This window comes from Larimichthys crocea, unplaced genomic scaffold (genome assembly GCF_000972845.2).
Source record: "Larimichthys crocea isolate SSNF unplaced genomic scaffold, L_crocea_2.0 scaffold33, whole genome shotgun sequence".
Taxonomy (NCBI): domain Eukaryota; kingdom Metazoa; phylum Chordata; class Actinopteri; family Sciaenidae; genus Larimichthys; species Larimichthys crocea.
This window is the reverse complement of record NW_020854355.1, coordinates 784144-796643: the sequence shown is the minus strand read 5'-3', so window position 1 is coordinate 796643 and position 12500 is coordinate 784144. Positions and strand designations below refer to the sequence as shown.

At 46.8% G+C, this 12500-nt stretch overlaps 1 protein-coding gene across 2 annotated transcripts in view; it reads right to left on the bottom strand.

The window, feature by feature from the left end:
• doc2a (double C2-like domains, alpha) overlaps nt 1–12500 on the bottom strand; it is a 38392-nt gene that overhangs the window by 20214 nt on the left and 5678 nt on the right. For both annotated transcript variants that reach the window (XM_027276232.1, XM_027276233.1), the window contains exons 2-4: nt 6187–6516; nt 2196–2275; nt 36–110 (exon numbers count right to left, since the gene is read on the bottom strand). In XM_027276232.1, coding sequence (XP_027132033.1) covers nt 36–110; nt 2196–2275; nt 6187–6511 — 480 coding nt within the window. In that variant the 5' untranslated portion in view covers nt 6512–6516. The remainder of the gene's footprint in view (nt 1–35; nt 111–2195; nt 2276–6186; nt 6517–12500) is intronic.

Genomic DNA, 12500 nt, shown 5'->3' with positions numbered 1-12500 from the left:
GAAACCTGGTGGTGATGTCTCTGCTCGTGTCTCACCTTACAGGCTCCAGGCAGCAGGTGAAGTTTGACGTACGGGTCGGCCAAACCGTTGAAGTCCATCGGCTTCAGACCCTGCACACCAGAACACAACAACAGGTACGAAAAACAGCTGGACCAGATCAAACACCTGACTTCAACCTGCTGACCTCATCAGCAGGACGGACCTCTTAGGTTTCCTCTCACAGCTTTGACATTTGCAGAGATCGATTTCTTAAAAATATTTCAGCTTTTTAAATCAGCCTGAGGAACAGACTGTGACCTCACAGACGGCTCAGACAGACACAACTACTACGGACATGATGGCAGAGGAGAAAGAGTGAAGAGGACGCTGACGGAGGAAGCTAAGAAGAGAAAAGGAGAGAGTGAGCGAGCAAGAAGCCGCCGGACAAGAGTAAATGTGGGACTGACTTTTAGTGGTTGGTGAGAGCTTGGTGAAATAAAAGGCTGAAAGACAGACGCCGAGCTGGGCTGACTGCTGCTGGACTAGGCAGTGAGATCAGCTGCTGCTGGGTCTGGTTCTGGTTCTGGTTCTGGTTCTGGGCTGACTGCTGCTGGACTAGTCAGTGATATCAGCTGCTGCTGGGGAAATAAAAGGCCGAGCTGGCTCCTCCATGTAGAATGCTACTGAAGTAAAGGTATTAGTACTGTAGTATTTTTTATCTTCATGCAGTAAACAGATATTGATATCTGTAAAATGATTAGATTGTTCATATTGAAGCATGAATGTTCCACCCTGAGGGGACGGCCCTGCTAAAGGTGTTCGAGGACGTTTCTCTAATCCTGAGTTCAGAGTACTTCTGTCCCCCTCCTTACCATGTGTACTCAAAGTACTAAAGTACTACATGTTGTACTTCTTCATATGTACTCAAAGTACTAAAGTACTACATGTTGTACTTCTTCATATTGATCTCAGTAACAGATCATGTTGACAGATGAGGAGCAGTGAAGTTCATCTGGTTTTAAAGATTCAGACCTGAAGCTGCAGGTTTGATTTCCTCACACAGATATATCGATGTGTTTCCATTCTCTGGTTTTATGGAGTCTCAGTACGAGATGTTACTCAGCAGTCATTCAGACTTTCAGCCTGTGGACTGAAGTTTCTCTAACGTTGTCTTAGACATGGAGAAACTGTCGTAGCTGGCTGCAGTGCATAGCAGAGGTTTGATGCACCTTTCTATTGATTACTGTGAATGCCAATCAATATCCAATATCTGTTTTTTAAAGGTTTTCTGAAAGTTCCAAAGAGAACCTTCAGCGTTTCAGGTTCTCACTGTAAAATCCTATGATTAGTCTTTTTAAGCCGTCAGAGGCTGGAACGGATCAGTACTCATCTCTTTGTGTTGCTGCTCTCCTTCAGGTATAGATGTATATGTTATATATATCTATACTGTGCAGATATAACTCAAGTCCTTCTATGAGGGATGAGCTTTAATATCATCACCTGCAGATCTGCTCGTGTCCTCTGTGGATATTCCTTCACTGAGTGAAGAATTATAGAGGCTGCAGTGTAAAAGTATTATATCTGTATATTTATTATATCTATAATAGTATTTCAGGGCACATTCAGGCTTATTGAGCCACTCATCAGAGCTGCAACGCTTCAGTCTTCTGCACAGATTTATGTGGTTAGGAAACAGAGGAGGGAGCAGCTCAGGTATAAATCACCTGGCAGTGGATCTGTGGCGGGTGGAGGACGGTCCCACAGTTTGTTTGACCTGTGGACCTGCTGGGTCCCAGAGCAGGGCCTGAATGTGTTGGAAGTCTCCTGGATGATGACAGACATGTCTTCTCTTTGTGTCCCAGACACAGTGTTTGAGTGAGGGGGGCGACAGAAGACACAGGAGACCACAAAGGGCCAGAAAAGCCCAAGCATGGTTTGTTGTTTCCACGATTTGTGGCTCATGAAATCATGGTTTAATCCCACCACAATCTAAAATTTGGATTCATTTGATATTTTAGACGGTTTTGCAGCTGGTGGTTCATCTGGTCCAACATGTCAAAGCTGCGTTCAGCTTGTCCTCTCTCTGCTGAGTCCTTCTGAAACTACTGAGCCTGAAAGCACTTGTGTCTGGATCGGTGCAGAGTGTTTCACAGTGTTCAGAGGAGCTGTCTGTTCGAGCAGCACATTAACACCGGCGGTCTGGAGCGAATCCTTACCTTGGCCCGGAGGATGGTGCAATGCAGCTCGCTGGAGCTCTGCTCGTATCTCAGCTGAAACTCCAGCGTTCCCAGAGCAGCTGAGGGAATAACACATAAAGACCATTATCATAAGTCATAAAGAAAAACACGCTCACCACCGTCGCCTCAGTACACAACACAAATCACATCGTTGAAAATCTGTCTGAATAAATTGAAAGCATGCACGGGAACAGAGAAGTGTCTGAGGAACACCAAGCGCTCAGAAGATGGAAATCCAATTTAGTGGAGCAGCACCTGTCACAGCAATCTGAACACAACACATCACGTGGACACGGAAAATCCTCTTAAAGCAAAGCAAACACATCCGTCAGGGCTCGTTACTACATGCATACACACTGCAGACACATGTTCATTCAGGTTCACTGCAGTTATATAAGGCCGTACATGCAGCGCATGATTCACAGGGATTAGAACAAACGTGTATTTTGGGCATCGGCTCTCATGAACGTGGACAAAACACAGCTTACACAACATATTGGATCTTTATGCTAAACTATGAGCTACAGTGTGATTCACAGCACAGCGTCCCGGTTCACTTCCACGACTTCTACGACTACCAACGAGCACGAAACACCAACGGACTCCGGTCACTGTGGATCCGTCGATCAGACGCCACTTGGACTGGTTGTTATAAATGTGATGCTACCTGACGGGCTGGGACTTGTTTCTTAGTTTGTTGGCCAATGAACTCATGATTTTTTACATTTTTAATAAATATCAGAAACTTACTACACAACTATAAAACTGCAAAGACACTAAAATGAACTACAAACAGACAAATAGATAGAAAATATAATAAAGAGACAAAACACTCAAACAAGCTGCCACAAAGAGACACAGCACATGTGGTTTGTGGTGGCTGTCTCTCAGTGTGGAGCAGTGGGTGGAGGAGTGGGTGGAGGAGTGGGTGGAGGAGCTCAGACTCAGAATAATCCACGTGCTTCTGTCCTCGTTTCTTATGGAGGATTTGTGGAAAGCTGAAAAAGTTCCTGTAACTTCAGTGAAATGAAACGATGAAGAAGCACAGCTGCTGCCTCTCCTCATCATTTGCATTTTATTTCCACGACGTTGGCTCCACATCGAGAGCCGCACAGCAGCAGCAGCTTTAGTCCTGCATCAGGTCTACAGTCAGTCTGACGTGGACGTAGGCGGGAAGAAGACAGGAAACTAGGAAAGATGTTTGGAGTAACTGAGTACATCTTTAATTACAGAGTCTGGGGAAATTATTCAGACTGTCACAACCCCTCAGATTTATCCACTGACCCCGAGGAGGAGCCCGACCCCTATCACTGCAATGTGGACAGATAAAACCACCCTGATGAAGATCCTGATGAAGCTCCTGATGAAGCCCCTGATGAAGCCCCTGATGAAGCTCCTGATGAAGCTCCTGAGGTCTGGACTTTACTGCGGACGCTCTTTTTTTAATGAATTTCAACCTTTTCTTAGTGAATAAGATTTGAATTGCTCGTGTGGATGTGCAGTCTCTGAACTGATGAACCTGCTGCTTGTGTTCGCGTGCAGAGTGGACACACACGTTAACTCAGGACGGCCGACCCGATGACACGTGACGGGAATCAAACCGTTAACGAGCTGCAGACGCGTTAGCTGAGCCTCTTTGTCAACAGGTCAGACTAAGTTTGTAGATCACTACAGTAGATACATATTTACTGTCTGCCAACACGACCTCTGAACAAGTGGCGGTCTCTAACACATTAGGAAGGCAACTCATTTCACTAATTAACTTGTGACAAGACACATCTGTTAATTAAAAACCATTCCAGGGTGCGGCCTCGTGTTATTTCACAGTTTGGATGTCTCTGAATTATTAAAGTAAAAGAAAAACTATGGAATGAGAAGATGCTGTCGATCACGAGACATAAATCTGGTCTGAATCGGCTGAAACGTGACAAACTCTCTCTGCACTTCATGTTTTACATGTTTTATTCTGTTTTCTCTGCACTTGAACGCCTCTGGTGCTGAATTCTGCACGCCTACACCGACAGAGACGACTGCAGTGAAAAATCATTCTGCACAAACACACGAAACACTTGAACAACCCGAAGACGCCGCTGCAGAAATCATCTACACTGAGGAAATGTAAATGTCATGAGGACAGAACTCAAGCTTCTCTGCTTTGCTGAATCTGATCATCTATCATCAGCCAAACACATATGACTGTAACTGTGTGTTAATGAGGATCGAAAAAACTCTAATGAGTCTTTCTGGATCTGAATCACAGAGGAGCTGGAGCAGCTCTCACCCGGAGTCATTTATTTCTCAGCTCAGTGATGATGGAGAGCATGAAGGAGGAAGAGATCATCATTCTTCTTTTTAAGTGCAGCTTCATCCAACATTGTTAAACGTCTTCTCAGTAAAACACACATGTTGCATTATTAATGTGACTTTGTGTCCATAAACTGGTGAATTATTCATCAGCTGAGCCTCTGAGCTGAACTCTGGGGTAAACCTGGGGAGGAAGTGGCCGCTGGTCTCGGATAAATTGGACTCTTGTGTTTTTGTGTTTGTTCACGGCGGAGTCGCCGCAGGATGTTGGAAATATTCAGGCTGTAAATCTGAATTCTCCCGAGCACCAACCAGGCTGAGAAACGTTTTATTTATTCATTTGATGTTAATTCATGTTACGTTCCAGTGGACGTTAATGAAATGAGAGAGTCGTCATGTTTTAAAGACTTTGCTTGTCATGAACTGCAGGTTTTCAGCTGCATTTCCACTCCTCGCCACATGGAGCGCCACCTTCAAATGAGTGCACAGTATATATAGAAGGTTTCTGTTTCCCATCATTACTCAGAGTAAGAACTTCTTCATAGTTTTGTCTGACTGTCAGGACCAGTTTGACTGACGTGGTTAAATACTGAAATGATGTTTGACATAAATTATATTAATCTTAATTTACACATTAACAGAAACAGCAGCGAGTGTGTCTCTTTATATCCAACACCATTCTTATGATGAAGGTTTGAGCAGCTGCTGCTCAGAGGAGGAACTCTGAACTAAACCCTGACCCTGACCGAGACCTGGACATGTCTGATGATCAACAGATTCCTCACGGGGTCTCGTGTGGACCTGGAGGTCCTGCAGTCGGAGGTGTTGGCTTTGCTTGAGGACAGCAGGTGTCAGTCTGTCTCAGCACTGTGGTGTCCAGGGTCTGGTCTTATAGACATAATGGACAGCTCGCTGTTGACGTGTCTTTGTTATCTGCAGAGTCCAAAGAGTGAGACCGACTCAGGCTCCGTGTCTCTGTGAAGCTTCAATAAATCTGAAGCTTCAGACCTCAGAGGCTCCTGAACGTGGTCTGACCTCCTGAACACGGTCTGACCTCCTGAACATGGTCTGACCTCCTGACCTCCTGAACACGGTCTGACCTCCTGAACACGTCTGACCTCCTGAACTTGGTCTGACCTCCTGACCTCCTGAACATGGTCTGACCTCCTGACCATGGTCTGACCTCCTGAACACGGTCTGACCTCCTGAACACGGTCTGACCTCCTGACCATGGTCTGACCTCCTGAACACGGTCTGACCTCCTAAACATGGTCTGACCTCCTGAACACGGTCTGACCTCCTGACCATGGTCTGACCTCCTGACCTGCTGCCACAGCGTAGATAAAACAAGCTAGTGTTCAGAAAGTGTGAATGTGTTGCTTGGCAACAGTGGAGTCCAAAATAATGATGAAATAAATGAACAAATCATCTGTTGCGACTCATTACTATGAGTTCATAAAGGAAACGTCACACTGAGGCCGTGCTGTGGACTGTGACACGCCTGTTTGAGTTCTGCTACATGTGAGACGTCGTACCTGACACAGGCTGAACTCTGTGTGCACCTTCATGCTGACTCATGCAAAGAGACTCTACAGATTGTGTGTGTGCAGGTGTGTAGAGACGCACAGTAACACACACACACACACATGCCAACAGCGAGGCTCACTGCAGTCGTCACTGTCGGAGCTGTTGATCTCCACCGATGTGTCCATGCTGCTGGTCTGGGACAGAGACCCGCCGCCGCCCGGCCTGCCGTGGGCCAGCAGAGGAGACAGGAGGTGAGACCCACCCATCCCGGAGGCCACGGAGCCAGGGCTGAGGGCCAGAGGGGAGGAGGCAGGGAGAGGGGAGAGGGGGCCGGGGGAGGTGGGGGACAGGCGGGGGAAGTAGGCGGAGATCTGTCGGATGGGTCTGATGGGGCCGGGGCAGACGTCGATGGCCATGTGTTCCTGGATGGAGATGCTGAGCTTCTTTCCTCTCCGCACCGTCATAGAGTCTGAAAGAGCAAACAGGTTTGTTGCTTTAGTTTATGTTCTGTCTCTCAGGTCTAATTATCCCCGGGTCAAAGGTCCTAATTGGACCTGGTCCCCAAACAGCAACACCATCGGCAGCAAGATGCTCCATTAATTATCAGTGAGAAGAAACTGCAGCAACCGGACTCGAGACCTGTAACACGTCAGTCCATCTTTCAGCACCACCTTCCTGTCTGTGTCTCAGATTTAAGCCCAAAACACAAATATTCAATTTAGTGAAAAGTTTCAGTAATTAACGAAGACCAGAGGTGATGGTGCATTTGTTGGGGACTATTTTCAGCGGTGGATGAATCCACGTTTGGTGCTCTGTGTGTGTGTGGCACAGTGTGTGTTCATGGTGATGAAAGAACAACATCAAATACTTTAACATGCTGAAAATCATGAGTCTCATTCAGATGAGCAGCCCGGCGTCCCCTCACCCTGTGTGAGGTGAAAAACACATCATGCATTGCACCGAGACCAGAACTCTGAGCCGGTCTGTGTTCTCGGTGCGTCACGCGGAGCGTGGGCGTTTTAAGAAACATGACATCTGAACGATTCCTTACGTGTCCGGTAAAACACATGGCCCTACAAAGACGTGTTCACATCGATATAAAGAAACTCACATGAAACATGTGACGACTCCTTCGTGTCAGTTCAGTTTCATTGGAATTGAAATGGAAGCAGATGTGACTCTCACACTTTGAGAGACAATCACCCAAAAACAAAACAGCAGCTTTAATGAGAAGAATAAAAACAGACACAAACATCACCGCTCGCTCTGTTTGTGTCAATCTGACAGTTTAACATTTGCACTCATGTCTCTGCAGCAGTTGGAGTCATTACGTGGAAACTGTGCTACGCTGACACGGCCGGCCTGACGTCTCACACAATTCATCCCTCCACCAGGCTCGACGGACGGCTGCAGGTAACTGACAGCAGGTGTTTAATGAGGACGTGTGTGTGTGTGTGTGTGTGTGTGTGTGTGTGTGTGTGTGTTTCACATAAAAAGAAGCTGAAACGTACATGCCGCTTTGCAGGGATCGTTTTTAGATTTTCACACGTGTTGCAGCTCGATGCTGAGGGGAAATGAAGCGATTACAGACCAATCAGCATCCTGTAAGAAGGCGGGCGTGGCTTAAATTGACTCTGTGTAACTGTTAGTGCGTCTGTTCTCACACTGTGTGTAACTTTGGACACGATGGCAGAGGAGCAGAGAGTGAAGAGGACGCTGACGTGGAAGCTATCAGTCAACCATCATTTTATGGTTGACTGATGTCCTCCGGCTGCTCCGCCTCAACTCTCTGTGATTTACAGAGTTTATGATGGACAGTAAGAAAATGCTGACAGCTGTAGCTGCTGTTAGCTCAGTTCGTCAGCTTGGCGGTGAGCTCAGAGCGACGGTACCCGTCGCTTGAGCTCACCGCCAAGCTGACGAACTGAGTGTTTGTACCAACAGGCGTTATGGACTACCAGGAAGAAGAAGAGGAGTAACAGGCTCAGCAGCTTCTATGGACATGATGGCAGAGGAGAAGAGAGTGAAGAGGACGCTGACGGAGGAAGCTAAGAAGAGAAAAGGAGAGAGTGAGCGAGCAAGAAGCCGCCGGACAAGAGTAAATGTGGGACTGACTTTTAGTGGTTGGTGAAATAAAAGGCTGACAGACAGACGCCGAGCTGGCTCTCGCAGCAAAAACCCATCAGATGTGTGACCATGTGAGGAGCAGGCCCACCTTCATGATGACCGCCTGGAGCTGTCGTCTGGGTCGGACCTGCTCCCTGACCAGCACACTCACACCTCTGCAGTGTGAATGAGTCAGCCCGAGCTTCTGGTGACATTTCCAAAGTAACTTCACTGGACAGATCTGAGGACGAGGACACCCCGTCTCCAAGACATGACGTGTCAGACGAGAGGAGCTTGGACAGATCAGTGACTGCACCGGCCTCATGACACGTGTGATACAGATGTGCCACAAATATAATAAATCAACAGTCTTCATGTCTTCATCTGTCTTTTCTGATCATTGACATTAAACAAAGATGTTCACTGACCGTCTCTGCACAGTTAAGGCAGAACAACAGTAACATGAGGGACACAGATGAAAGACTCACAGTGTGGCAGCCTGGACATGAACATTTCTGCAGCTTTGTGTGTGACTGAGCAGCTTCCATCAGTGTTTATCCATCAGCATGTTGGGATTCTCAAAGAGTCGCACAATCAAACCCTCATCTCCATTCAAGTTAGTGAGAATGATGCAGCCTTCAGAGAAGCTGAGAGTCTGACTAAGAACAAACAGGAAGTCCTCTGTAAGTCCAGACAGTCCATAGATACGATCCACGCTGCCTCACGCTCCTCAGTCTGCAGACTGCAGGGTGCTTCTGAATAATGTCCCTCACAGCCACTCATAGAAGTTTTTACTTGACACTGTGAAGGAAAAGCAGCGAGGTGAACATGCTGATGTGAGTATAATCAGGACGGTGTCCCTGTGACGCCTGGATGATTTCAAGGAGCAGCTGCTTTCAGACCTGCAGCATCGTCCTGATGTCTGCGAGGAGAACAGATCAAATGTTCATGAAGTGAGGACGTTCAAACCGTGGGAGAGCTGATGGTGTGTGTGTGGAAGTGTTTCCTGCAGGGCGTCCATAACGAGGCTGAAGCAGAGCTTCATATCTGAGCTGAACACTGAGCTGAGTGAGGGGGCTGATCAAACTGGACCGAGCCCCACGCGCTGTGCTTTTGGAATCAACGACCTGTTTCTGTGTGCAGGTTTTGGATTTGTTGGTTTCATACTTTGACGTTATGAAAAGCTTGTTGAGTGTTTTCCTCTTCAGTTCAGTGCTGCGGTTCTGTTGGATTGTCCCCTCAGAGGCTTTTAGATACGCTGCTGTGAGCTGAAGGTGAAAAAATGGATCCATGCACGGTATGACACTCCAACACAAAATGACACTCACAAACGTCATTACAGATACAAAGCAGTTTGAAAGGCAGCGACAGAACCTCTGAACCGGCAGTGTCCAGTCTAACAGTGAACACAGCAACAGAACCTCTGAACCAGCAGTGTCCAGTCTAACAGTGAACACAGTGACAGAACCTCTGAACCAGCAGTGTCCGGTCTAACAGTGAACACAGCAGTCGGGTTTGGATCCTGGCATCCCGGGCTGAGTCAGCTCAGTTAGCTACATGGCTGACTGATCTAACCACAGTTAGTGCTCAGTGTTTCCATCATGACGTCTGTGAATCGCCTCGGTACTGTCACGTTAGTCCCTGTTGGTCTCAGAGGCTGTGCTTGAATCTGGTCTGGTCCGGCTGCTGAGCCCGGTTCTGTTGTCTGTCTGGCTGCAGGTGTTTTAGTTTAAACTTAATATAATTCTGGTGTGTGTTCTGTGGGTGCAGCTGCCGTCATGTTGGGTTTATCAGTGGAACGTGCTGCTCGTCACTGAGGGATTACTGAGACTGAAGCTGAGCCAGTATGCTAATGAGGACGCTTTTCTCCCAGCATCCTCCTCACCTCACCTCCCTCTCCTGACCTGTCAGTCACTCCTGCCGTCTTTATTCCCGTCCTGACGTCTCTGTCTTCTTGTCTGCAGACATGTCCCCGTCCTCCTGTTGCTCTGCATTAACAGTCGGTTTAACCAGGTGAGGTTTACCTGCAGTCACTGAGCATCACTGACAGATGCTGCTCCACACTCACCTGACAGGAAGTCACATCTTTACACCTGAACAGACCAGCTAACCGTACAAAGCACACGTTGGCTTGGACCAATCAGCAGCCAGCATAGCTTAGCATAGCTGCTATTTCCACTAAAGAAGAACAAAGACTTCTCTGGATGGAGAGTCAGGCCCGGCTTAAAGCGGATCTGGTCCAGTCTGGGTCACTTAGCAGAATTCATGTTGCCAGGTTCAGGTTCTGAATTTCTGCATTGAGGAAGAAAGAAAGAAACTTTCTTCTGAAGGTTGACTCCGTCACGGTTTGTTGATCTGATTGGTTGAAGGTCGCCTGGTACCAGAACTGAGTCGGGTTGTGTCATGCAGCTGAAACTCGACAAGTTGGACCCGATGGAGGATGGACGACAAACAGTGACGACGTTCAAGAACCGACACACAACCCAAACATCTGAAGTCCTGTTAGTCTGTCTGACGTTCTGCTAAAAGTCTGGCTGGAGGCCAAAGACCGACGAGATCCGGTTCAGGAGGAGACCCATAATGCTGATCACAGATACAATGGAGGAGGTCCAAGGTAAATCCAGATGTAGAGTCTCTGATATAACTGAAGATCAGCTCGTCTGTTTATTCAAGTTCTGATCCAGAAGATTCTTTCTATGAATCCACGAGTTTTATTCTAATTCATCTCTGTGAAAGAACCTTTCTGTGGCATGATGGGAAGCTGAACAGAGACTTCATTTATGAATTATAATTGGACAAAAAAATGAGATTCAAAAGAATTTGAACATCTTTTTAGTCCAGAAAATCCTGCCTGTCAAATTAATGAAAGTTTTACTTCTTTATGAGAAACCAGACGACGAGCGGAAGAATCACTTCCCTGATTTCTAATTTTCCAATTATTGTTTGAATGTGACTTTGTTAAATATATGAATTAACAACCTGAGGACGTTCACAGTCCACACATGTATTCCAGGTTCTCACAGGTCGCTCAGAGCATCATGTATGGGGAATTTAAATTTATATGAAATACAAAACATCATGCTGAGCCAATCAGTCAGCTCCATTAGACTCAATACAACTTTCTTTTTGCAACCAGTGAAGTCAGCCCCTGCTGGCGGTTAAAAGGAATGCAGGTTTGTCCATTAATTATATCCAGCCCTCCTTCCTGCGCTGAGGCGCTCTTAAGCAAAGCAACTGTTGGAGGCAGCGTCCTCTGAGGCAACCTCCACGCTCCAACACCTCCATGCATTAATGCATGTGTGTGTGTGTGTGTGTGTGTGTGTGTGTGTGTGTGTGTGTGTGTGTGTGTGTGTGTGTGTCTGTGTGTGTGTGTGAATATCTAACAGTGAACTTCCCCTCGAGGGATTCATAAAGTCCAGACTGCCTCTTCTGGTTGTAAATCCTCTAAATGTTCTTTGCAATTAAACGTTTCAGATTCCACCTCTGACCTCAGCAGTGATGTCACAGTGTACTGGCAGTACACTGTGACATCACTGCAGGAAGATAAGAGGGTGAACCACTAGAGGTCAGCAGAAACAGTCATCAGTTACTCTTTAAGATGACGACACCGAGGCAACAGACGGCGCAGTGCGAGAAGTTTTACTTCAGCAAAGATTTGAATATTTCTGATCTGAAGCTGGAACAGAAATCATTTTAACATGAACATACATGAGTGGCTCACGTCAGCTAAATATATACGCCTGTTCATATGTTCTCTGTATGTTATTTATTTATTTTGTAAAAACTTAAAGGTCCAGTGTGCAGAATAGAAAGTAGAAATCCAGCAGCAGTGATGGGCAGAGACACAGAGCCGTGCCCAGAGAGCACTCAGGGATCCTGTGCCTCGCTCAAAGGCACCTCGGCAGGGCCCGGGAGGTGAACTGGCACCTCTCCGGCTGTCGGCCCACCTTCCACACTTCGGTCCACGCTGGGCTTGAAGTGGCCACCCTTCAGGTTCCCAAGCCAAACCCCCACAGACTGAGCTGCTGCTGAATTTAGCGGAATCTTGGTGAAGTTGCAGATTATGACCAACTGAGTACTGCTCGCCTCACCCTATGAATAGGTGCTATCTGCAGCCGGTTTAGTTTGTTCTTTGAACATGCAGCGCTCCCTGCGCTGATTCTAACGTAACAACAATGTTTCAGAATCATTTAATAACAATTCTTATTTTCAGGTGATTAGACGCAGATAGAAACAGCGTTATGTGAGTGAAAGTTTTCATGATACAGAATGTGTGAGTCCAGTGTTAATTAATAATATATTTATTAGTGAATTTGAACTAAACCATCTGTGGAATCAGTTTGCGTT